The 27,933-nt window shown below is 40.9% G+C and overlaps 1 protein-coding gene across 3 annotated transcripts; it reads left to right on the top strand.

Annotated features, from left to right (window-relative positions):
• The first annotated feature begins 325 nt into the window (after positions 1-325).
• Positions 326-27,933, top strand: b4galnt1a (beta-1,4-N-acetyl-galactosaminyl transferase 1a). Of its 3 annotated transcripts, XM_061675915.1 has the most exons (12): positions 326-477; positions 5,050-5,100; positions 5,305-5,519; positions 5,592-5,774; positions 10,077-10,183; positions 10,744-10,781; positions 10,874-11,054; positions 13,339-13,431; positions 13,522-13,709; positions 13,787-13,927; positions 23,006-23,243; positions 25,144-27,933. In XM_061675915.1, exons 2-12 carry the CDS (start codon positions 5,065-5,067, stop codon positions 25,356-25,358), a joined length of 1,635 nt encoding a protein of 544 aa, XP_061531899.1. In that variant the 5' UTR covers positions 326-477; positions 5,050-5,064; the 3' UTR covers positions 25,359-27,933. The 3 variants fall into 3 exon arrangements, with proteins under 3 accessions (XP_061531899.1, XP_061531908.1, XP_061531917.1); XM_061675924.1 differs by lacking the exon at positions 5,050-5,100; XM_061675933.1 differs by lacking the exons at positions 326-477; positions 5,050-5,100; positions 5,305-5,519 and having other exon boundaries at positions 5,685-5,774; positions 10,996-11,054.

Raw genomic sequence — 27,933 nt, 5'->3', positions numbered from 1 at the left:
TGCACTTTACATGTTTTTGGAAGTTATTAATACCACGTATGTAAAGTTAGCTTTCATTGGTGGTAGTTCTTATTGATTTTGTGAGTCAATTCTTAAATAAAATCAATCGCCCTGGTTTTGTTTGGAAAGAAACGCCCCTCCTCTCTGTACCGCGAACTTTCGCCAACGAAAGTGTTTTTTTCTCTCATTTATTGATTTATTTTTCTGCCGTCTTGGGCGCGTTCCACGTTTACTGCCCACGCGTGCACCAGAGAGCCGCCGTCTTGAAAAGATTGCTTTTTTTTTTTTTTTGCAACGCACCTGCGGTCAATGTCGCGCTCTTGTCAAAATGACAGCTAAGCTGCGACTTCTTGACTTCCGCTGCGCGTGGGGGTGAGGCCCACCCAGAGCAGCAACACGTTTATCGAGCCACGAACGCGCCGCTACGCCCAAAGTTGCATTGCAAGACCGCACGAATTCATCCGGCTGCTGCACACGGTAAGATTGCCACACGCGACTCGCGCATTTACATAACACTTAAAAGTAGCTACTTTTTTGGTCAACACACATCCAGAATGCTCGTAAGAATAAAAAGTAAACGGTTTTTGTTGTTGGGGACCTTCAAATAACATGACGAAAAAAAGTCAAATGCGCTTTGCGATGTAAGTCAAGCGGTTTCAACTTTTAAAAGCTAAATTTGACTCTCCGGAATGAACATTAATGTGCCTCTGTGTCCATCCGACCAGTCGTAGTTACATTTGGAATATTTAGAATTTTCATTGACGATATCTGAAGCGACACTGTGACTCGTTGGCGAAACGACCGATATATCTGCGTTCAGTTTTGCCCTGTCATAACTGGAATACAGCTGCACTGCATCTGCAACGCCAATTCGCGACGAACACTTTTTTTTTTTTTTTTTTTTTTTTTTTTTTTTTTTTTTTTTTGGCCATTCATGCTCATGGTGGTTTCTCATTAGAGATATCTACAATTCAGTTGCACATATCAGCTAGTGAATGACAAATACTGTTTGTGCAACTGCATTGTACGTATCTGCAACTCCAGTTTGGGATATCTATAATGTTATTTTGACTAGTCAACTTGGAATTTGCATATATATATATATATATATATATATATATATATATATATATATATATAAATGTAACATAATTTTGCCCAGTTAAACCTTTATTTAAGATATCTGAAAAGGAAGGTAAATTAAATTGAATTGGGGATTATGACTTGACAGAATCAAATTGTACATGGGGGGGGTTTATAATTAGCTACTCTTGGCCAAAATTCTGTTCTGTGTAAGTCACTTGTAGTCAAAAAGATGTAAGCATTTATACGTAACCAGTTGAGGTTTACAAATGAGGAACTTTCTTTTGTCATAATTAACATTACAAATTTATGGAAAAGAAGAATACTGTAATCCTCTACACTGCCCATTTTGTCACTCTGTTCGTAAGTCAGTTTAACAAACTTCTTGAGGGGTGTGGAAAGAATGTACAGTATATTTGCTTACTATATGTCATTTTTATCAAGTTAATATTTTCTGAGTATGTGAATGACTATCGTTGGTTGGTTGTACAGTGACTGGAGCCGGTTTTTATCCATTTTGATTGAAATGAATAAAAACTGCTTCGACTCGTAGTATAGATAAACGTTAGTGCTAACTGACCAGTGTGAAGACTACAATATGTTTGAACTTTGACTTTAACACAAACAAACCAAACAATTTCCTCATGATTTTGAAAGATCTTATCTTATTTTGCTGCATGACTAACTTTCCGTTCTCCTACAGACGCCTTTCGGTGCAGTTATGTCCATGGTGTATTGTGGAAATTTGGTCTCTTTGTTTCTCTTAACATGCAATCATGCAACATGCAATCCAATTTCCAAATATGCCCAAATGGAATTGCTGAATGTTTTTGGTTCGATACAAGTTCTAGTCAGACATATACAGTGGATAAGAAAAGTCTACACACCTTTGAACAATGAGAACCCTCTGATGCTGCGAAAGTTCTCTACTTGTGTTATCAACTGTGACGACAAAAATGGTAGGAAAAAGCCTATTAGAACATCTGAACTATATTTGGGGTTAATCAGAGCCACTTTAAATGGGGGTGCAGGTGCGTGCTAACTCATGCCGACTTAAATAACATACATTTTGAACACAGCCACATATCCAATTATAAGAGTGTGCGCACACTTGTGCAACCATATTAAATTAGTTATTTGCTTGTACTTCCCTCTCCAAAATGTTTTTTTAATTTTTTTTTTCCAGTTTAGTCATAGACGATTATAGGGCACATTAATTGTGGAAAAAGTCTTTGAATTATTGGCACAATTATTTACAGCACAAAAACCTGGCATTTGAACAGTGGTGTGTAGACTTTTTATATCCACTGTCTGAGTCCTTGTGTTACTTTGCCGCAGTTCAGTGAGGCATGGGACACAACTGAATTATATAAAGTTATATCTCACATGTATAACTATACATGTGAGATATACATGTAACTTTTCTCTCACAGTCTTGAGTCTAAGCCATATCCTTATCAAACCAAATTTCCATCATAGCTAATATTCCAGCACTGAGGTCCAAACACTTTTTCTGGATATTTAAGATTTTTTTTTTTAGTCATCATCTTCATACACACCCAAGATCATTTTGTGATTTATCTTATTTTTTTATTTGTTTCTTTTTTTTGTTTCTTTATCAGTGACAAAAAAAACAAGTGTACCCAGAGACCACTTTTTCAACCGCTCTCATTATGCGCTTCATTGTGTACTGTGTTGTCAACATTTAACATAAACCACACAAGGGGAGTAAGCTGGGGAAATTACACAGTCACTTATTAAATTCACTCTCAAATTTGCCTGAGAGATTCACTGCTACTGAGATGAAATATGGTGATTATGAAAAGATATAAAATGCGTTTTGTACTTTTCTAAAAAAAAATACATTTTATAAGTGAAGAGGGACTCAAGCACATCTTAAGTCAATACTTATTGGCGCTCCCCTGCTATTTTTTGTCAATATCTCATATGTGCAGTACATGCTGTTATTTTTTTTTACACTTCTTATTAAGCAATCTAAAGTGTTGAAAATAGCTTGAAAACAAATCAATTAACTCTCTTGAATGCTGAACCGTCTGAGAAGTAGGCTTTACGTGATCACAATTTTTTGGGGCCGATCAGCGAGTTGAAAAAAACGATCACCGATCTGATCACAAGATGGAGCAATGTGTTTATTTAAATGACTTGTTAATTTACTTAATTGCAAAAATTTTTTATTTACAATAAATATATCTTTATTTATCCTCGTGAAGCACAGTGACAGAACAAATAAATGATCTTCTATTAGATGGCAGGAAGTACATACAGAAATTAATGTATCCAGTTTTTGTGACATTTTTGTTGTTGTGCCGTGAGATTTTTCAATTGTAAAATATGTGCCTTAGCTCCATAAAGGTTGGAAATCAGTGCTCTAGTCAGGTAATGTATTCTAATCACTCAGGTCAAACCAACACTACAACATGAAAGAAATAATGGGTGCTAATTTCCATCCATCCATCCATTTTCTGAGCCGCTTCTCCTCACTAGGTTCGCGGGCGTGCTGGAGGCTATCCCAGCTGTCATCGGGCAGGAGGCGGGGTACACCCTGAACTGGTTGCCAGCCCATCGCAGGGCACATGCATACAAACAACCATCCGCACTCACATTCACACCTACGGGCAATTGAGAGTCTCCAATTAATGCATGTTTTTGGGATGTGGGAGGAAACCGGAGTGCCTGGAGAAAACCCACACAGGCACGGGGAGAACATGCAAACTCCACACAGGCGGGGCCGGGGATTGAACCCGGGTCCTCAGAACTGTGAGGCTGACTCTCTAACTGGTGCTAATTTACTGTAATTAAATTATTGTAATTACTTCAAAAACACCGGCAGGTTTACGTACAACCGTTAGTGCTAACAGTAGCTTGCTAAGCTACATAACGTTTTGTTGCCTGATTGCGAGCCGTATAGTCTTAAAAGTACGTGAACATACCTCAAGCAATCCTTGAATTAAAGTCTTCTCCCGAGCATTGGTGACCACCAACACGCGTTTTTTCCCCATTTAGTGCTTATACTACACACGACAGTGATCCTAAAAAACGGGATGCGGTGGTATCGGAATACAAGATTTTATTGCAGTAGTCTGACATAGTGCAATCGTGAAAGACCAAATTTGTCTTGTAGTCTGATCCGCGCATTACGTGTTGTCTGTCCCACACCGCTGATGTTTTTCTTTTTTTTTTTTTTATAAAATACCTTTTATTGGTGGTCAGATATTTACAGTACTAGGTCAAAAGACACGCGAGGCTACAAATAAACTAGCTTTTGGATTCAAATATACCGTACATGATGATGACGACGCGGCGGCACGGTGGACGACTGGTTAGAGCATCAGCCTCACAGTTCTGAGGACCCGGGTTCAATCCCCGGCCCTGCCTGTGTGGAGTTTGCATGTTCTCCCCGTGCCTGCGTGGGTTTTCTCTGGGCACTCCGGTTTCCTCCCACATCCCAAAAACATGCATTAATTGGAGACTCTAAATTGCCCGTAGGTGTGAATGTGAGTGCGGATTGGTTGTTTGTTTGCATGTGCCCTGCGATTGGTTGGCAACCAGTTCAGGGTGTACCCCGCCTCCTGCCCGATGACAGCTGGGATAGGCTCCAGAACGCCCGCGGCCCTTGTGAGGAGAAGCGGCTCAGAAAATGGATGGATGGATGATGACGATGCAGCGTAAATGTCTTCGCGGAGCCGATCAATGACATCATTGATCAGATGGGTGAATTATGACATTAAAGCCGATCAGCATAAAACTATAATTATCGGCCGATACCGATCAGGCCGATATGATCGGTGTAAAGTCTACTGAGAAGTATCGTAAAACTCCACCTCCTCCCTCACACTGCGGCAGATGTGCAGCATTATGTTTCCTCGAGATTGAAAGTGTGGATGTTTTATTGACAATAAAAGGTGAAAATACTTTCGATACATTTGAGTAAGCTTGTTTTGTTAGGAATGGACTGCTGTAATGGTTTGGTGCAGAAGGAACTGGTCAGCCACAAAGGTGAGTGAGTGCATGCAGATTCATTTCCAAATATTATTTTTGTCGATGTGGGTGCCCAACGGTATATGATAGTAATATAAGGTATAATACCAACTTGAACAATTAGTCTTTGGTAACTCAAGCAAGATGCATAGTGTTTTTGTGTACTATTTGTATATTACATATTTTTTGAAAAATTACTTTATGTTGTAATCTGCCTTCTAGATGCGCATCACCTACAAGAAGTGTCTTGGACTGCTTGTGATCAGTGGTTTCATGCTGGTAGCGTTGTTGAATTCATGGAGCCCAGGAGGCGGCTCAGGAGTTGACCTATGGCCAGGAAGGATCATTGAAATGGAGTTGGTCATCAGGGAGAAAATTCAAGATATCTTTAATGACCATAATAACATTTCCTATCATATAAAGAAGGATGTAGCATGGTGGGTTTCACTAAGTTAATTTGGTTCTGTAATGGTTGAACCTGGTCATCACTTATTTGTTTTCCGGTACAGCCGCTTGGCAACGAATACGTGTGTCTGCGTGGCTGATAAGGAGACTTTTCGCCTGCCTTTCTCCAAACTGCTTTTCCCACGCGTAAAGGCCCACAACCTGGACATGAAATTCTTACAATCACATCCCGATCCCGAGGGTGTGAAGCATCACAGAGATCAAGAATACAAGAGTATTCAGATGAGGTAAAGTAAGGTTTTTTTTTTTTTAATTTTTATTTATTTATTTATTTTTTTTTATAAATGAAAATTACAAGTTCATTACATCAGCTGTCTGTAGAAAAGGAGTTGCCATGATGGATCTATAGCTCAGTGGTGTGCAAAGAGGGGTGGGGGTCAGTGGCCCCTGGCATGCGCCCGGAGGGGGGCGTCCAAATTTAATTACTGCAAAAAGTGTTCCAGCATAAGTTTGGCTATACCTGTATATGTATTTAATTTTTGAGCAAAAATAGCTTTAATAATAATTTGCGTGTGTCTGCTTAAAAACAAATTCTTCATTATTATGTTGGTTAGAGTTTGTTAGTTAATGTTAGTTTATTTTAGGGTTACATTCAATCAATAGGCCCAAATCTCCAGTTAATTCCAATTAATTATCATTAACTCTCATTGAAAGTAGCCAACTAAATACTTCCACAGTTCCTTAAATTGCAATTGAAATGATAAGTTTCCGGAACTTAACCTGAAACGTTTTACCCCTTTGTACTTACCCTGTTGTCTTCAATACACCTTAAAGAAGGTTGAACACAATATTCTACTGTCTTTAAAAAGACAGTTCTTATTGGTAATAAGTCATTGTAAAAGAGCCCATCCTTGTGTCATCTTGCAGTCCGACAAGTAAAACCTGTAACCTGCATCAATCATCAGGCCCTGACAGATGTTAGTGTACAGAAATTGCACCACACCACCTCTCACAATGTCTGTTGAAATGAAACCAAAACCAAAAGGCATTGGAAACTTGGCAGCATTCTTGCTTTCCTTGAGTTCACTAACTCAATTGTTTTCTGTTGTTTAGTCCTTTTGAAATGTGTGAACTCGGCCCTCATCATCTCAACATCGTCAATAACTCTCTCTCCTCTGGAATTGTTACCTCCTCATTCAAAATCTGCTTAAATTAAACCGCTGCTCAAAGAAACCATACCTCGACCCTGATGCTTCTTGAGAATCGCAGACCCATTTCCAACCTTCCATTTCTCTCAAATGTTCTGCGGAAAAAAAAAAACTGTTTTAAAAAAATTCACCAACTAGCTCAACTCAATCATTTTGAAACTTTTCAATCCGGCTTTAGGACACTTCATAGTAATGAAACTTCTTTTTCCACACAGCGTGTCATCCTTTTCCATGTAAGCCTATCTCCTGCATCTTCCTCTCTAACACCAACTGCCCTCATGTCTTCCCTCACGACATCCATCAACCTTCTCTTTGGTCTTCCTCTAGCTTTCTTGCATGGCAGCTCCATCCTCATCATTCTTCTACGAATATATTCACTATCTCTCCTCTGTATGTGTCCAAACCATTGAAGTCTGCTCTCTCTAGCTTTGTCTCCAAAACATCTAACCTTGGCCGTCCCTCTGATGAGCTCATTTATAATTTTATCCAACTTGGTCACTCCTAGAGTGAACCTCAACATCTTCATTTCCGCCACCTCCAGCTCTGCTTCCTTTGTCTCTTCACTGCCACTGTCTCTAATCGTACATCATGGCTGGCCTCACCACTATCTTGTAAACTTTGCCCTTCATCCTAGCAGAGGCTCTTCTGTCACATAACACACCTGACAGCTTCCTCCACCCGTTTCTTCACTTCCTGACCACACTCACCATTGCTCTGGACTGTTGACCCCAAGTATTTAAAGTCCTATACTCTTGCTATCTCTTCTCCCTATAGCTTCACTCTCCCCCCTCCACCCCTCTCATTCATGCACATATATTCTGTCTTACTTCTTCATTCCTCTCTTTTCCAGTGGATGCCTCAATTTTTATAATTGTTCCTCCACCTCCTCTCTGCTTTGACTGCAGATTACAATGTCATCTGCAAACATCAGGGTGCACAGGGATTTCAGTCTAACCTCATCTGTCAGCCTATCCATGACCACTGCAAACAGGAAGGGGCTCAGGGCTGATCCCTGATGCAGTCCCACCTCCACCTTAAATGAGTCTGCCACACCTACAGCACACCTCACCACTGTTCTGCTGCCCTCGTACATGTCCTGTATTATTCTAACATACTTCTCTGCCACTCCAGACTTCTACATGCAGTACCACAGATCCTCTCTGGGTACTCTGTCATAGAGTTTCTCTAGATCTACAAAGACACAATGTAGCTCCTTCTGACCTTCTTTGTACTTTTGCATCAACATCCTCAAGGCAAATAATGCATCCGTGGTACTCTTTCTAGGTATGAAACCATACTGTTGCTCACAAATACTCACTTCTGTCCTGAGTCTAGCCTCCACTACTCTTTCCCATAACTTCATTGTGTGGCTCATCAACTTAATTGCTCTATAGTTCCCACAGCTCTGCACATCACCCTTGTTCTTAAAAATGGGCACCAGCACACTTTTCCGCCATTCCTCAGGCATCTTCTCACCCACTAAAATTCTATTGAACAAGCTGGTCAAAAGCTCCACAGCCACCTCTCCAAGATGCTGCCATACCTCCACAGGAATGTCATCAGGACCCACTGCCTTTCCATTTTTCATCCTCTTTAATGCCTTTCTAACGCCCCCCTTACTAATCATTGCCACTTCCTAGTCCACCACACTTGTCTCTTCTACTCTCCCTTCTCTCTCATTTTCCTCATTCATGAACTCCTCGAAGTATTCTTTCCATCTATCTAGCACACTACTGGCACCACTCAACATATTTCCATCGCTATCCTTAATCACCCTAACCTGCTGCACATCCTTCCCATCTCTATCCCTCTGTCTGGCCAACATTTATAGATCATTTTCTCCTTCTTTAGTGTCCAACCTGGCATTCATGTCATCATGTGACTCTTGTTTAGCATTTGCAACTTCTACCTTTTGCCCTACGTCGCATCTCAATTTATTCCTTTCGCCTCTCCTCGGTCCTCTGTGTCCCACTTTTTCTTAGCTAACCTCTTTCCTTGTATGATTTCCTGTACTTTTGAGGTTCCACCACCAAGTCTCCTTTCTCTCCTTTCCTGCCAGAAGATACACCAAGTGCTCTCCTGCCTATCTCTCTGATCACCTTTGCTGTAGTGGTCCTGTCTTCTGGAAGCTCCTCCTGTCTCACCTCTTCCTGAAAAGCCGCACAACACTATTCCTTTCTCAGCTTCCACCACATGGTTCTCTGCTGTGGCTTTGTCTTCTTAATCTTCCTCCCCACCACCTGAGTCATCTTACACACCACCATCCTATGCTGTCTAGCCACAGACTCCCCTACCACTAACGTACAGTCAGTAACCTCCTTCATATTACATTGTCTGCACAAGACGTGCTTCTACCTCCACTCTTGTACCTCACCCTATGTTGCTGCCTCTTCTGGGGGAAAAAAAGTGTTTACTACAGCCATTTCCCATCTGTCCCTCCAAGTTCTTTTCCTGAATGCCATACTTACCCATCACTTCTTCATCACTCCTGTTTCCTTCACCAACATTACAATCTGCACCAATCGCGACACTCTCTCTGTCTGGGATGCTCAGAATGACTCAGATTCTGTCATCTTCTCTCCTCATTCTACTCAATTTTAGTGCAGCATATGACACAATTGACCACCCCAGTCTGTTAAATCGTCTAACAACCCTTCTCCGTATTCGCAATTCTGCACTCTTCTACTTATCAAATAGAAGACAACATCTCTCATCGATGCTCTCTCTCTGATTACTGACCAACTGTGGCCTCCCACAAGGCTTAGTACTTGGCCCTCTCCTCTATATATGCTTCTTCTAGGATCCATCCTCCGTCACTATGATAAGCAATTTCACTGTTATGCAGACAACACTCACATTTATATACAGTACCTCTCACTCCCGACGACCACTTAAAAATCACTCATCTTGAGTCCTCTTTGCATGCCGTCACAAGCTGGATGTCGCAAAACTTCCTTAAACTTAATCCTAACAAAACTGAGATGCTGGTTATTGGGCCAAAAAAACAAACTCACTTGTTATGCAGACCTCAACCTCTCCCTCAATAATTGAACAATTACGTGCTGCAGTTAAAAACTAGGGCATCTCTCCTTCACTGCTCACATTCAAGATATTTACAAAATAGCCTTCTTTTACCTACGTAACCCCTCCAAGATTTTCTCAATGATAAGCCCAGATGCCGAAACTCGAATCCATGCGTTCGTTTTTTCTCGACTCAACTACGGCATTGTCCTTCTTTCCGACTTACCTCTGTGGTCCACAAAAAAAACTTAAACTCACAACATGCAAAATAGTGCAGCCAGAATATTCACTGGCACCAAATGATTGAATCCCATCACCTCTGTCCTTAAGTCCCTTCATTATATAATTTTGTATATGAAGGTCCTCAAGCCCTGCAGATGTGCTGATTGTAAATGAGGCGAACAGTCCTCTTCAGTTTCCTTCCCAAGGTGTGGCGGTGCGACCCCTCAACACAATCATCATACCAGGTAATGGTGGGATTCTCAAACTGTAGTGCACGCCATGGGGTGCGTGAAATTAAACCCAAGTTGGCGATCTGGTGTAATAATTGCACATTTACATTGTTTGGTTTCTTATTTTTTTCATTACTTTTGTATAAATACACTGTACGTTTTCAGTAGATTGACACTAAAGGTATGATTTTGCCAAAATGAGTCAGAGTGACACATGCAAGTTGAAATTGGCTGAGTGAATCTGGCATTACCCTATGAATTGAGCTGAAAAATGTATTTTGGTATTCACTTCAATTATTGTATCATTGTATATGCTTGCTGTGGAAAACAGACACATTTCCAACATGTTCATTGACCTAGCTATTGTCATGTATTGTGGATTCACATTTCTCAGAATTTACAGTATTTCTATAAACGCCCTGTTATCATTGATCAAATATCGTGTCATATTGTGCATTACTTTGATTCCTACTCTACTCTATATCCTAAAATACATGCTTGGATGGGTTTTTTTGTGAAATAACTTGACCTCATCATTCAGGGCAGTAAATAAATTTTCATTGTCTTTAATTTAGGTTTGGGTCTTATTGAAGAAGCAACATCGAATCATACGGTAAGTTCAGTCCCCCCACACATGCATGCCTTTTATGTACAAGATGTAAAAATGGTCAATGTTTTTATTTCTTTCATGAAATGCCATTCAAGGTATATTTGACCTCCACACTGGGGACTTTTGATGTCGCTGCTACAGTGGATAAGGTCTCTGTTAAAGGAGAGGGAAAGATGCACATGATCCTCTCAAGTGCTTCTCTCTCTGCGTTGAACAGGCAGCTCCAGTTTCTCACCTATACAAACACGGTGTTCCATCCCAGGACAGCAGACACAGGTGCAGTGGTCTCATCTGTGAACAATGTCATATATTTTTATAAAACAGACTTTCTAAACAAATACTGTTTGTCACATAGCTACAGTATGTTGATTGCTCCAATTTACAATTTCGTATTAGCACTGCCCCAGAGAAGATATCAGAGACACTGTGACTCTAAAAGACATTGTTCAATTCAGGGCTATATAGTTAATGATCAGCCTTTGAGCAGAGGATGACGTTTGATAAGAAAACAGTTACCACTAGCACCCTTGTAAACATACCAGAGACAATAAAAGGACTTTGGCCTGCCCGTCTGGTTGAACCTTGGTCACAAACCAAAGAGAGATGACAAGAAATGGGCAACAGATACACTTTCTCAAACTTAAGCATCACACATTGCATTTGATTACAAGCAAGAGCTGAATATACAGCGGAACCTGAAAATTGAAAGTTTCTACAACAGAGTATGGCCTCATGTCTTCAGTAATACATACCCCAAAAGCTTTTATAATAGCTTCAGCCTGGTCGAATTCTACAGTAAATGGCTCCTTAAATGCTGCGATGATAAGCGGTTGTTGGGCAGTCTTCGTCTTGGCTGAAATGTCACATCCCCGGTGTGTGTGTGTGTGTGTGTGTGTATAAACAAACTCGTTAAATGGAGGTCAGCCATTTAAAGTGCCTCTGACTAACCCCAAATAAAATTCAGATGTTCTAATGGGCTTTTCCTGACATTTTTGTTGAGCATCTTTCAGCACAAGCCATGGTCCACTGAGAGCTTCCACAGCACCAGAGGGATCTCATTGTTCAAAGGTATAGGTCAGAAGGATACAAAAGAATTTCCAAGGAATCATATACCATAGGTCACATCATCAAGTGGAGATCATATGACACAACAGTTACATTACCAATAACTGGATGTCCCACCAAAGTTGATGAAGAAAACTGATCAGGGAGGCTGCCAAGCGAGGTGCAAGATTTTATGGCAAGTACTGACTGTTTAGTACAGTTGAAAACATTGTCCCTTCTTCATATGTCTATCCTATGGGGTAGGGGGACAGGATGGGAGCCTTATCGTACACAGAAAAACATCTAAGCCTGGCTATATTTTGCATCACAGTTCTCCCAAACACGTAGTATGTATTATGGTCTAACAATTCTAAAATGTATATTTGGCGAAAACAAAACACTGCGCATCGTCAAAAAAACAAAACAAAAAAACACCGTAACTACAGTGAAGCATGGTGATGGCAGCATCATGCTTTGTGCTTTGGAGTTGTTTCTTCAAATGGAACTAGGGCTTCAGTCAAGGTGGAGGGAGTTATGAACAGTTCTAAACAGCAGAGTTAGCATAAAACCTTCAGGGGTCTGCTAGAATGCAGAAATGTCTGGAAAAGCCTACTGGTACACCTGAATGTTAGGTATTTTGAGGCAATTTAAATGGTGGGAGTTGTGTGCTCACTAGAACATGAGTTTGTATGTGATTGGGTAATTCTGTACACAGCAGGGTGTCTACACTTATGAAACCATCCATCCATTTTCTGAGCCGCTTCTCCTCACTAGGGTCGCGGGCGTGCTGGAGCCCATCCCAGCTATCATCGGGCAGGAGGCGGGGTACACCCTGAACTGGTTGCCAGCCAATCGCAGTTATGAAACCATATTATGTTTATTTTTACTTCCAAACTTGGAAAGATTTACTTTTTTTTTTTTTTTTTTTTTTTTCCGTTGCATTGTACAGATTATCGGTCAATGATGAAAAAACAGATTCATCTTGGTCTCATTTTTTCATATCACAAAAAAACCTGGCATTTGAACAGGGGTGTTTAGACTTTTTACATCCACTGTATCTTTGCCAGTGTCATATAATAACAGAGAACAATTAAACCCTCTTCCACTCAATTTACATGAATATCAACCTGTTACTAGTAATACAACTTAATAACAGCTTTTGTTCAACTAATCAGGCTTTGATTTCACTCTCAGGGAATTTGTAAGTACGGGATCACCATTATGAGTTGAGATGTTTCTGATGTAAAATATGCGGCGTGGCTCAGTAAATGTTGCAACACACTGAGTTAGAAGCTTGTCAATGTAGTTGCCTCTGCAGTTCTAGATTGGGCTGCAGGCCGATGCTATCTATGCCTTGCTCGTGTGTGATGTGTTTGAAGTACATTGTAGGTGTGGCGCTTGCCTGCTTGCATTGCACTCCTTTTGCAAACAGTAATGATGGTAGCGGTGAGGAAGGGCAACAGACCCTTAAGTTATATGAGAGCTGGTTTTATTGCAGTTGGTTTCTACTCCACAGTTCAGTTTGCAACTGAAGGTCACCGCTCATTTTTCACCATAAAAATTGGACATTCTGCCGTCCCAAGACTTTACAACACTGGCTATCCAAAAGGTGGGCATGTTTTCTCTTCTGTATTGTTTGATCTTCTTTTTTGTCATATTCTGAAACTTAATCAGTGCGTTTGTGTTTCCCCCTCCCAAGAGAACAATATTAGCACTTTTGTTACCATTGTGACGAAGACATTTCTACGTTATGATAAACTCAAAGACCTCATCGACAGCATACGAGAGTATTATCCAACCATCACCATAGTGATAGCAGATGATAATGAGCAGCCTCAGCCAGTGACTGGACCTCACATTGAACAATTCATTATGCCCTTTGGAAAGGTAAATATTTATTCAATAAGTATTGAATGTCGTTTTGAGCAAGCATTGCAAATTCCAGGTCCTTGTTTGATCATCAGGGTTGGTTTGCTGGGCGAAATCTGGCAGTGTCTCAGGTGACCACCAAATATGTGCTTTGGGTGGATGATGATTTCCTCTTCAATGCAGACACCAAGTTGGAGAAGATGGTGGACATACTTGAAAGGACCAGTCTGGATCTGGTAAGATGAATGCAAGAAAATACGGGTGTATTCAGCAGCACTAGGCAAACAAAGAAGCCTTGCGGAATTGAGGTAATTGTGTAATTTTATGTGCAACAAGTTGTGAGTTTGATGGACTGTATTTGCAACACATCACTGTTCCTCCCATTCGCTGTTGCAACTAGAGAGCTCCAATTTGTAACCACGTTTTCCTCCAGTGCATCTATGCTTGCCCAAGCAAGCATAAGAATTAATCAGAGGTGGGTAGAGTAGCCAAATATTGTACTCCAATAACAGTACTGTTACTTTTGAATAATATGACTTAAGTAAAAAGTAGCCCTCCAAATAATTACTTGAGTAAGAGTAACTAAGTACTCAGTCAAAAAAAAAACTATTCAAGTATTGTGGTACTAGTGAGTAAATTGTGATTTATTTTTTTAAATGAGAGCATGAATCTCAAATAAAAAAAAGACTAAATAAAATATGAATGTGCAAATTCAGATATTTGTGAACAATATTACTTAGTCTAAAACATAATTAGTAATTTCATAAAGATTTTATTTAAGTCAAATTCAGCTCCAAGAAATGGTCTTCTACTATATTGTTGTCACTTGTTAAACAGCACCATACTGTCGGCTCACAAAAACAAACAAAACAAAAACCGGAACAACGCTGCAGTGGATATCAAAAGTATACACAGCCTTGTTCAAATGCCAGGGTTTTGTGTTATAAAATAATTTTGACCAAAATAAATAATTTTAAAACTTGCTCTACCATTAATGTGACCTAGAATTTGTACAACTCAATTGATTTATTTCATATAATTTTGAGATGGTATGTGAAAATAAACAACTGAAATAAACTTGAATGTGATTGACTTGGACTTGACGTTTAACTTGCTGCCTTCTTGGCCAGGTCACCATTGCAAAATAGATGTTCTGTTTTAACTGGTCTTTTACCTGGTAAATAAAGATTAAATAAAATTTAAATAAATCTGTTTGCACAAGGATGTCCTCCCTCTTTTAACTGGCATGTGGCTGAATAAGTAACTGATTACATTCAAACTCCTGTTCAATGGGAGGCCATACACACCTGTGTACAGTATGTGTGTGTGAGAGAGAGAGAGCACGAGAGAGAGAGACTGAGGGAGGGAGAGAGCGAGACGGAGAGAGCGAGAGAGAGACAACAGAAGTTGCATGTTGTACTCTTGTAACAAAAATAGAGCTAATGTTACCACCATATGCGCAGCCAAAACAACAGAAAAAACTTACAACTTACCACAAGGTGTGTTCTCAAGTTAGAAGTGGGCTGAAATATCCAAGTTTGGCGACAAAACTACATTGCATCTTAAAGCTTTTCTTTTTCATAGTCTGTAATGTAAACACGAGTCGCACACGACTCACTTTGATTGGCCCGCAAAGCCCAATAGAAGACTTTGTGTGTGGACATGTGACTTTCCTGTGTTGTTTGATTAGTGAACTTGAGTCAAACATCACTGTGGTAATCACGGTGGATTGGAGCAACGGCGTCCAATGCGGAAGTCGAAAACTAAAGTTTAAAAATAGATTGTGCACACAATTATTGATAAATGAACGTAGCGAGCGGCATATTCATGTAAGATGGCGCCTACCAGTGTGGCCGCCTCGGTAACGCGCTCTCTAGTATTGTCTTTGTTTTTGTGTTTTTCGTCCGTCTTTGGAGACCTTACACGACTCACTTACACAAGGGGAGACCTGCTAACCATCAAGGAGGCTACTCCGGACTTTCTGTCACCAACTTTCGAAAATCCGCTCAGTTTTTTCCCCGAGTTACTCACCGGAGCGGCGTCCGCGGTTTTCGGCGCATGGATGCGGAAGCGGCGCCACAGAGGAAAACGAGCCGGAATTCAGGTGAAACTCCGCAAGAGAGGACACAGATTGGCGTTCCCGTCGATCCACCTCGCGAATGTACGCTCCCTACCCAACAAAATGGACGAGCTTCATCTTCTGTTAAAGACCAGTAAAGACTTCGGACGTTCCGCGGCCATGTGCTTCACGGAGACCTGGCTTTGCGACGCTGTACCCGATGGCGCCGTCACGCTTCCCGGCTTTAACATTCATCGAGCGGACCGCGACATGGAATCATCGGGAAAAACGAAGGGCGGCGGGATATGCCTCCATATAAACGAAAAATGGTGTACGGACGTCACGGTGCTCAGCACACACTGCAGCCCGCATTTGGAGTCGCTGTTTCTGAACTGTAAACCATTTTACGCGCCACGTGAGTTTGCATCGTTTATACTGGCTGGAGTCTATATCACACCGCAAGCTAACACGAACGCCGCATTGCTAACGCTCGCCGAACAAGTCAACGAAATTGAAAAAAAACACCCTGACTCACCCCTCATTATTCTCGGGGACTTTAACAAAGCTAAACTCAACCACGAACTCCCTAAATACAAGCAGCACATCGACTGTCCTACCAGGGAAAATAATACTTTAGACCACTGCTACACTACGGTAAAAAACGCATACCGTGCTATACCTCGTGCAGCCCTGGGCTCGTCTGATCACTGCTTAATTCACTTAATACCGACGTACAAGCAAGAACTTAAATGTGCGAAGCCTACAGTGAAAACAGTCAAAAAGTGGACCAATGAAGCAAAGATGGAACTTCAAAGCTGTTTAGACTGCACAGACTGGAGTGTCTTTGAAAATTCAGCTGGCAGCCTGGATGAATATACGGACACTGTCACATCCTATATCAGTTTCTGTGAAGAGGTTTGTGTACCAACAAAATCATTTCGGACATTCAACAACAACAAGCCGTGGTTCACTGCTAAACTTAAGCAGCTTCGCCAAGCTAAGGAAGATGCATATCAGAGCGGGGACAGGGCCCTGTATAATCGAGCTAGAAACCAGCTTACTAAAGAAATTAACATTGCAAAGAGGATCTATGCAGCAAAGTTGGAAAAACAGTTTAGCGCGAACGACTCGAAATCAGTCTGGCATGCATTCCAATCGCTGACTAATTACAAACGACGATCCCCCCCAAGCTGAGAACAATAGCACACTAGCCAACGACTTGAATACCTTCTATTGCAGATTTGAAAAGGACAGTTTCACTCCACACACCCACCCGGCCGCACCCGCGACCACAACCACACCTCTGACTTCTGCGTTAACCATCCATGAACAGGATGTGAGACGCATCTTCAAACAACAGAAGATTAACAAAGCAACAGGACCGGACCATGTGTCCCCATCCTGCCTCAAAGTCTGCGCGGACCAGGTCGCTCCAGTCTTCACTCAGATCTTTAACAGATCTTTGGAAATGTGCGAAGTTCCATCCTGCTTCAAACGCTCCACCATCATTCCAGTCCCCAAGAAACCTGCAATCTCTAGTCTGAATGACTACAGGCCTGTCGCTTTGACATCTGTGGTCATGAAGTCCTTTGAACGTCTCGTGCTGGACCACCTCAAGAGTGTCACAGGTCCCCTGCTGGACCCCCTGCAGTTTGCCTACCAAGCGAACAGGTCTGCGGATGATGCAGTCAACATGGGACTGCACTTAATCCTAGAACACCTCGACAGTGCAGGGACCTACGCGAGGATCCTGTTCGTGGACTTCAGCTCAGCGTTCAACACCATCATCCCTGAACTCCTTTCAACCAAGCTTCTCCAGCTCAGCGTCTCACCTGCCATCTGCCAGTGGATTTACAGCTTTCTGACGGGCAGGACACAGCAGGTCAGGCTGGGGGAGGCCACCTCATCCACACGCAGCATCAGCACTGGGGCGCCCCAAGGTTGTGTCCTCTCTCCGCTGCTCTTCTCTCTCTACAAGAACGACTGCACCTCAGCGAACCCGACTGTCAAGCTCCTGAAGTTTGCAGATGACACCACTGTCATCGGCCTCATCAAGGACGGTGACGAGTCTGCATATCGACAGGAAGCGGAGCGGCTGGAGCTGTGGTGCGGGCGACACAACCTGGAGCTGAACACGCTCAAGACGGTAGAGATGATCGTGGACTTCAGGAGGCATCCTTCGCCACAGCTGCCCCTCACGTTGTCCAGCTGCCTTGTGTCAACCGTCGAGACCTTCAAGTTCCTGGGAATTACAATCTCTCAGGACCTGAAGTGGGCGAACAACATCAACTCCGTCCTCAAAAAGGCCCAGCAGAGGATGTACTTCCTGCGGCTTCTGAGAAAGCACGGCCTGCCACCGGAGCTGCTGAGACAGTTCTACACAGCGGTCATCGAATCGGTCCTGTGTTCTTCCATCACAGTCTGGTTTGGTGCTGCTACAAAAAAGGACAAACTCCGACTGCAACGGACAATCAAAACTGCTGAAAGGATTGTCGGTACCCCCCTACCCACCATTGAGGACTTGCACGCTGCCAGAACTAAGACAAGGGCGTGCAAAATCCTCTCGGACCGTCTGCACCCCGGTCACCAGCTCTTCCAGCTCCTTCCCTCAGGTAGGCGCTACCGATCAACGCAAACTAGAACTAGTAGACATTCCAACAGCTTCTTCCCTCTTGCGATCAACTTCTTAAACACCTAACCTATAATTCCATTACAACAAGCTGGCAATTTTTTGACTTGAGTTCGTTGTCACATTTCTGTGGGGCCAATTATGTATTATGTATTACTTGTGCACTCACTGTAGTTGTCTCGCCATGCTGCACTATTTGCATATACTGGCCACTCATGCCAGAGTAGCATCTGCTCCATTTGCACACTGATTGAGGAGTATCTGTAACATTTGCACAACCGACATTGTCCCAGATGATCGCACTACTCGTCACTTTAAACCGCATACACTCCTTGAAGTCTCAGCGCCCTTTGCACAATGGTCATTGCACCGGACTATTGCAATATTAGTCGTTCGAACTGCTCTAAGTGCTAGAGGACTCTGCATCTTTTTGCACAATTGTTTTTTGTCAATGTCTTTATGTCCCCAAAGTGTTCTGTAAATTGACTGTTTGTTGTACTAGAGCGGCTCCAACTACCGGAGACAAATTCCTTGTGTGTTTTGGACATACTTGGCAAATAAAGATGATTCTGATTCTGATTCTGATATAGATTATTGTAACATAGTAAAAGTACCGTTCCTTCATAACACAAATTCTCCAGTAAAAGTAAAAAGCTTGCTGAATTAAAACTACTATAACAAGTACAATTTATCCAAAATCTTGCTTGATTAAATATAGCGGCGTAAATGTAGTGCATTACTACCCACCTTTGGAATTAATACATAGTGCTGCACAATTGCGGTAAGGACACGATAAGTAATATGCAACAAACGGCAGACTGCAACTTCCCTTGTTCATTCTTCCTATTGAACAAAATGTACAGAAACAGACACAGAAGCATTTTTATATTCCAAAGCCGCAGAACGCTGTGGAGCTGACATAACTCACTGCCTTTGTTGTGACTTCCTCTAGATAACTAACAGTTGTCACCGATGCGTTGACAAATAAGAATGAAATTATGGCTTTGTTCTGAATCATTGAATATCAAATATTGGTCTGGTATTGTGTTGTCCACTTAAATAAATGCTGCATCTCAAGATGCCCCCCTTTTTTTTTTTTTTTTTTTTTTTTTTTTTTTTTTTTTTTATATATATAAACAAGTGGTGCTAGGTGGCTGTTCACATTTACGGCAATTTTAATAGCCACATATTCGCTGAAAAACTCACCAACAGTGATGCCTTGAAGTGTATTTCTGTTTTGTGACTACACTCGTAACTCAAAACACTCCTATCTCAAAGTATCATTCCCTATTGAAATTAATGGAAATACCATTAATCTGTTCCAGCCTGCCCAAAAAGCCCCATGATTTTTTTTTAAAATAAGGAAAATACTGTTGCACTCTATAATAGTTTACTTAATAAAACATGCAATAATAAAATGTAAAGATTTAAAGGTTTGTGCTTCAGGATTAATTATTTGTGATTCCTTCTGTTTTGTGCAAACTGGCCACTGGGGGCAGAATAATACAGTCATGCTGACACAAACAAACAAGAGTTTCATAACTACTGTTAACTGCAGTAAAATGAGTTTTTGCAGATGCCTGTGAGTATTGTGAGATTGTCTGTCTACACGTGTTGATGCACTGTTTGTGTATAAATATCTAAGCTAGCAGACTCGAAGGCAAAGTTAGGTGGTTATTTTAAACGCACAACTCTTGTAACTGGCGGCATGGTTGCTGACTGGTTACCATGTCTGCCTCACTGTTCTGAGGACCCGGGTTCAAATCCGGCCTCGCCTGTGTGGAGTTTGCATGTTCTCCCCGTGCCTGCGTGAGTTTTCTCTGGGTATTCCGGTTTCCTCCCACATCCCAAAAACATGCATGGTAGGTTCTTTAAAGTCTGTAAATTGCCCGTAGGCGTGAATGTGCGTGTGAATGGTTGTTTGTTTATATGTGGTACAATTGGCTGGCGACCAGTTCAGGGTCTACCCCACCTCTCGCCCAAAGTCAGCTGGGATAGGCTCCAGCACGCCTGAATGAATGAATGAATGAACTCTTGTAACAGTCTTTGTTTTATATTTAGTTTAAGGGCAAATAAACAGCTTAAAGCCTGTTTTTTTTTTAATTGTCCACTATCTACCAAAATGTTGAATGTTATGAAGTGAGTTGAGTCGAGTTCATGAGTCAAAAGAAAAACATCGACCCAATGTCAGCTTGTAACCCGTAAAAGTAATTCAGGTCACTCGTGACTCAAGTGGACTATTTTCCATTTTGTGCTCTTTCTGAGATGCGACAAGATGGTATCACAACCCTGTCTGAATAGGAAACTAGCAAATCGGTGTCAAGGAAGTACACTATACTGCAAAAAGTATTCGCTCACCTGTCTTGAGTCATATATAATTTTAAGTACTAATATCCCATTCTAAATATAGTACATATGTGTTAATATGATATAACGGCTTTCAGGGAAGGCTTTCAACAAGGTTTAGGAGTGTGTTTATGGGAATTTTTACCCATTGTTTCAGGAGCATATTTGTGGGGTCACGTGCTGATGATGGATGAGAAGGCTTGGCTCACAGTCCACTCAAATCAGCCCAAAAGTGTTCTATCGGGTTGAGGGCGGGACTCTGTGCAGACCAGTCAGGTTTATCCATACCAAATTCTCTCAACCATGTTTTTATGGAGATTGCTTTGTGCACTGGTGCACAGACATGTTGGAACAGAAGGGGTAATCCCCAAAACTGTCCAAAATCTCTTGGAATTCTGAAGCATTCAGAGTTCCTTTCACTGGAGCTCAGGGGCTAATATTTTGGACATTTTCAACTTTTGTGGGAGCAGTTTGGAGATGGCCCATTTCTGTTCCAACAGGATTGTGCATCAGTGCACAAATCAAGGTCATGATTGTGCATCAGAGCACAAATCAAGGTCATGATTGTGCATCAGTGCACAAATCAAGGTCATGATTGTGCATCAGTGCACAAATCAAGGTTCATAAAGAAATGGATGAGAGAGTTTGAGATGGATGAACATGTCCTCAACTCTATAGAACACTTTTGGATGAATTAGAGCGGAGACTGAGAGCCAGGCCTTCTCGTCCAACATCAGTGTGTAACCTCAAAAATGCACTTCTGGAAATAGGGTTATAAATTCCCATAAACACACTCTTAAACCTTGTGGAAAGCCTTTCCTGAAGAGTTTAAGATATTATAATTGCAGAGGCTGGACCAATGTCATATTAAACCCTATGGATTAAGAATGGGATGTCACTTAAATTCATATCTGAGTCAAGGCAGGTGAGTGAATACTTTTGGCAATATAGTGTATATTTAAGTGATCCATCTGGATGTAGCGAAAAGCTTTGTATATCAGGGAAGAGCTCAATTTACATTTTTCCTAAATAAAATTCTGCCTGCCATTTTAAAGGAAATGTTAGATGTGTTTCAGGTTATATTAAACTGTTTTGCAATCATAATAATATAATTAGTTTCAACTATTAATATAGGCAATTATGAAACACGTTGAGGGGGCATCAATTACTTTAGTTTTTAAGCAGAGTTTAAAGACTTATGGTTACCTTTTATATCAGAATTATCTTTATTTTTTAATCTGGGTGGCTGGTTGTCGGGGTGCCTCGGTGTGGCCGGCGGACCGCCCTGGGTCCCTCGGTGTGCGACGCGACCTCTCTTACCAAGGCTCTTCTCCCCCAATTGCTCAGTTTGGCCAGATGGCCAGCTCTCGGAAGGGTTCTAGTCGTCCCAAACGTCTTCCATTTCAGGATTATGGAGGCCACTGTGCTCTTAGGAACCTTAAGTGCAGCTAAAAAAATTTTGTAACCTTGGCCGGATCTGTGCCTTGCCACAATTCTGTTTCTGAGCGCTTCGGGCAGTTGCTTTGACCTCATGATTCTCATTTGCTCTGACATGCACTGTGAGCTGCAAGTTCTTATATAGACAGGGGTGTGGTTTTCCTAATCAAGTTCAATCAGTATAATCAAACACAGCTGGACTCCAATGAAGGTGTAGAACCATTGTAAGGATGATCAGAAGAAATGGACAGCACCCGAGTTAAATATGAGTGTCACAGCAAAGGGTCTGAATACTTATGGCTGTGTGATATTTCAGTTTTTCTTTTTTAATAAATGAGCTAAAATGTCAACAATTACGTTTTTTTTTCTGTCATAAAGGGGTGCTGTGTGTACATTTAATGAGGAAAAAAATAACTTAAATGATTTTAACATATGCCTGCAATATAACTAAGAGTGAAAAATGTAAGGGGGTCTGAAAACATTCCGTACCCACTGTAGGTCGCTCAAGTCATTAGCCTAATATAATCACGTCAAGTCATTTTCAAATTACTGTCACAACATAATACGCGCTTACTAAAAATAGTTTTTCTTTATAAACAGTATTTGTAGATTGAAGCAACTGAACTCTTCATGTTTGTTAAAATTTCCTCCTTGTTTTCCAAAAATGTTCAAATATGGCCTTGGCTACTATGCTGTTAGGTTAACGACACTGTCCTTCAGTTCCTTGCTAACATCCTCAGTCAGCTGCATAATTTCTATCATGAATCTATGCTTGCATTTGTATTTATTATTATTATTTTTTTAATGTATCGTTAACCTTATTTTGTGTCTTAAATGCCACAGGTTGGGGGTGCGGTTCGAGAGTTAACAGGCTGGACTTCAACCTTCCGTCACACTATTTCAGTGGAAACGGGGGGAGAAGATGGTGATTGTATACATATTAGACGCGGTTATCATCATGCCATAGAGGGATTTCCTAATTGTGTGGTCGCTGATGCTGTCATCAACTTCTTCATGGGGAGAACAGACAAAGTGCAGCAGGTTGGCTTTAACCCCCGCCTGGCTCGACGCGGCCATCTGGGTGAGTAGCTCTGACTCCTGGCCACAAAAGTTGAATGTCGAATGATTGAGCTGCATCAAAATTTCTGCCTATACAAATACAGTGGCGCCTTCGAGATACGAGTGTGATTTGTTATATGACCAGGCTTATAACTCAAAACTAGGGTCTGCTAAATGCTGGGGGAAGAGGGGGGCACGGCTCTCTCAAACATACCCTCAAATCAAATCCGCGGATGCTTCCTCAACTCCTCTGCTTCGTCCTGTGATCAGCTGTCTGCAAGGGAGACTATAGAGACAGCCACAAAGTCACCGTAATGTATTGTTTAGGGAAGTATGTTAATCTTTAAAAAAAAAAATAAGTGCCTTAAACATTTATTAATTTTGTATGTTTGTATAATGTTGTTTGAGGAGTCGAAATTACGTAATTTGCACAGTGTGGCGATCGTCAAGTTAGCCTAAATCCGTCACTGGAGTTGATGCGATTTTGAATTTCAAAATAAGAGCAAAACCAGAAGTGTTATGTTGGTTACTTGAGTCTTGCTGAATTAACATCGTTTTGATAGATTTGCTTTGTAAAGTCTCCTGACTGATCTTGTAATGTGCCCTTGTCTAGTTCTTCTGTTTTTGTCCTCACCCACACAACGAAATAAATTTATGAAGAGATGGGAATTATATTCAAGGGGAAAACTGAATGAAGTAAATAAGAAAAAGTTACACAAAATTTTAATTTGCAAGTATATTCATAAGTGCCATAGAGTGGGTTAATCTATTAAATCGGGGTACCTTGAGCGTTTTTTGTTTTTCTGCTCATTTTTGTATTGTTATTCAAGCGGTCCAGTTCACCTTATTTGTGCATGGGTTGTAACATCACAATGGCTAGAGAAGTGAAGCTTGCGATGCAAGTGGTAGAAGTTTTTTTTCGACTGTGTGCTTTAATGGCAAATGAGTAATGACACACAAATAACATTGCCCTGTTAACAGTCATTAACTGTGTTCAGCGGCAATGCTGGCCTTCAAACCCCAGGCCCCTAGATTGCGCCGCCCCCCTGCCCCCATCGTTCATCAACGATTTTTCAATTTTTACTGTTGCTCCAAATACTATATATTAATAATTACACTTTGCATATGCCAATTTGCACCAGCGCTGGCTATACCTTTAGTCACTTGCCTCGCGCCATGTGTGTTATTAGAGTGAAAGTAGTTCAGTAGTGAAATATGCCGTGTAGCGAGCCCTAAGATAGCATCATAATAAATAACGATAATAATATAAAATTAAAATATGCTGCTACTTGAAGACCCCTGAACACTTCTGCCTGCCCCCTCAATAATGCATCCCTTCACTGCTCAAAACACCCGTATCCCCTCAAAAAAAACAACCAAAATCTTTGATTTTTTTTTTTTTTTTTTTTTTTTTATATAAATACCTCGCACTCTATAATATTGTACATTATGAAGGTACTGTATGTTTTTACAATAATTACATAATTAGATATAAGGTAAATAATTAAACATGTTTTTTTTTTGCTTCAGTTCGACGGACATTGTGCTGCTCATTCTGTTATGCGCGCCTTACCCACCTGTGAGCAGTTGGGTATAGCGATGTTCCGCTGAGCTGTTGTTACGGATTTAACTGGTTTAAATACCGTGTTTATTCCTAGCTTGACGAAAACCATCGTGAGTGGCTGGCATTTCTATCCTCTCGTTCAGCAGGAGAGGATCTGATTACAAATCCAACGTTCTTTTGAATATTTGTGATTGGGTGAGCGAGAGTGTGTATGTGGAACTTTGGTATATCCAGTATCTTCAGTTGATTGTCCCTAATGAAGTGTTCAATGAGGGTTTTTTTTTTCGGTCTTGCTATAGCTGTAATGACAAAATTGCTTTATGATTGAAGTGTGTGTGTGTTCTTTTTCTCCCCACAGAGTTCTTCATTGACGGGCTGGGGTCTCTGCACATTGGCTCCTGCAGTGATGTCATTATAAACCACGCGTCAAAGATCAAACTGCCATGGAGTGCAACAAAATCCGAAAAGGCCTATAAAAGGTTTCGATACTCCAACAGCAAGGATGAAAATCAGATTCATGATGAAGTCTTCTACTTTACGAACAGATTCAAATGCATGACCAGGCATGAATGAAGCCTGCTCCTCCTTTTGATGCCAATAGCTACTGTGATTGTTTTAGAAAAGTGAATTTTGTATTTGTTTTTTTTATTTTATTTGCCCAAATATGTTAAATTGTATAGTGGGAAGTATCTAACAGACGTCACGCACTATATGTAAAATTGACTCTTGTTTTCAAATGCCTCAAAAGGCATATTTGTGTGCTTCTGCCTGTGGCCTGCTGGCATGGGCTCCACAGGATGGATCGGCCAATGGCGCCACCTTGTGGTTGATATTTGAGGCGCATCTATCAATTTTCTGTACCGCTTATCCTCACTGGGGTCGCGGACGTGCTGGACACTATCCCAGACAATATTTCATATAGACTGGAGCCTCCAAAGCCGAACACCATCTGTTCTCTTCCAACTTTATTTTCTATTAAGTTCAACTATAATTGTAAAAGTGTCAGCGTCACCATCATAAAACCACTAGTAGTAACTATGTGAGCTTTAAGTAACATCTCAACCTTCTTACCTGTCATACAAATAAATGAAAAGCAGTAGGCCTCTTAGGTGGCTAGACTACATCAATCTAAAATAAAATGACTGTCTTTCATTCCAACTTTATCTCAGCTTACTGATCTTACTGATTAATATGAAAATATCTAAAGGGGAGTAATTGTTCTTTTTCTGCCATGATGCCAGAATGTGCTCATCTGAACAAAGAACGGCAGGCAGTAAGCGAATAAGGCTTCAGTCCTGTGACACTCAATGGCGTAATATAGTTGTCAACTTCATATTACTGGTGGTTTATTAGCACTGTTTAAGGCACAGGGGTGTTACCCTTTATCGTCCTCAAGCGCACCAAAAATGTTATAACGACAACCCTACAAACGTCACTGGTGAGCGGAAGTACTAATTAATATTGCATTATAGTATTATTTTTCTACCTTGTTTTCATATTTTAATGTGTATTGACTGCACAGTTGGTGTATGATGCAGGGACCACCTTTCTGTTAGCAGTACAGTACATTCACTCGTTATCACTCATTTGAGTCAAGTTTCAAAGGTTTTTATGAGAGTAGGATATTAGTTGAGTCCCTCAACCCCCCTCATACTGGTTTCCTTTAAGAGACAGAAATTTGATTAAGCACTATGTTGTGAGTTAAAGTTGAGCTTATTATGCATTTGTGTGTTTCACCCACCACATTGTCAGTCAGTAGAGAATAACAATGTCAAATATTGTCTCCCTCGTGAATATTTGCCTCAGGTTTTATTAAATGAAAATGTATAAACTGTAATATATTCTTCAACACGCCAACAATTTTGAAAGTAACATTGTAATGTGTACCCAGTTGAATTAGTGTTTTGCCATGAAACATATTCCACAATTGATTTTCTTAAAACATGTTGTGTGGTTTCATTATAGAGGATTTTTGTTTCATTAATCATCACACTGTCCTGTGTGAGCTTAAATATTTCAAACTTGTAGGGAAAATATCTGTTTCAGTCTGAAAGTGAGAAGAATATAGTGCTCTACAAGCTGCCAGGTAGCATAATTATCAGTCACGGTTATAATTTATGACTATCAGTATGTGCTCTTAAGTGTTGACGAGGTAAATGTTAACATTCACATGCCCCAAGAGTCGTAATTTCTGCCATTTCCAGCATGGCAATTGTTTCAGGAAGTTTTACTGCATTCCTGTATGTAGCACCTTTTCTTGCTTCAAGGCGCTCAAAGAGCATTTTCCAAAGGCACTTTGGTGTTATTCACTCCAGAGGAAACCGCTCATTGACGCGCTGATGATGGGGTTGTTCGCTTCTATTCACTCTATTATAATTAGGCTCAAGCATTTTTCCTTTGTCATTTTCACAGGCCTCGCCTCAGCGCCGCTATTCTAAACCAATTCAGTCCTGTTTTCTTTCTACATGTATTTTAATCAAATTAAAGGCACTACAAAATAAGATAGTCAGGATCATCCAAAGGAAACTAAAACTTCATTGAAATGAGTTCACTTGTAGCTCTTACCTGTCAGCCATATACTGTAGTGAATATTATTTGAGGGATGAGTCATACAAGTTAATGCATTGTACGATACTACAATGCTTGACTACAGTGTAAACAGTGTGTGCCTGTGCGTTATGTTTGGTTGTATCAACCGTTTATCAGAAATAATGGCAACTAGATGACATATTTTGCTAGTATTTTGACTGTGCTAAACTGAAGCTTTTTTTTTTTTTTTGCCAACTTAACCACTTTTTTTTTTTTAATTGTATGTAATGTAACGTGATGTGTTCCTGTCCCTTCAGTGAGAAGGGTGAGCCTCTTGTTCTTTCAACTGGTGGCCACAGATACCGTAGATCTGCAATTCTTTTGCGTTTACAAATATTCTGTTGTAATGGTGATGTGTGGGTCTTAAATTATTTGATGCATGACATCAAGCAGGTTTTTTTTTTTTCTATTGCTATTGTTTTCAGTTATTAAGTTTGTCACAATACTGCTGCTATTTCTGATTGTTGCTATTTTGTAAAAATGACTGAGTAAGCATTCATGATTTTTTTGCGTTTTATGTTACAAGTGCTCTATTAATAAAGTTGAGTATTCTTGCTCA

Source organism: Phycodurus eques, chromosome 1 (genome assembly GCF_024500275.1).
Source record: "Phycodurus eques isolate BA_2022a chromosome 1, UOR_Pequ_1.1, whole genome shotgun sequence".
Classification (NCBI taxonomy): domain Eukaryota; kingdom Metazoa; phylum Chordata; class Actinopteri; order Syngnathiformes; family Syngnathidae; genus Phycodurus; species Phycodurus eques.
This window is presented reverse-complemented; position numbering and strand designations above follow the sequence as displayed.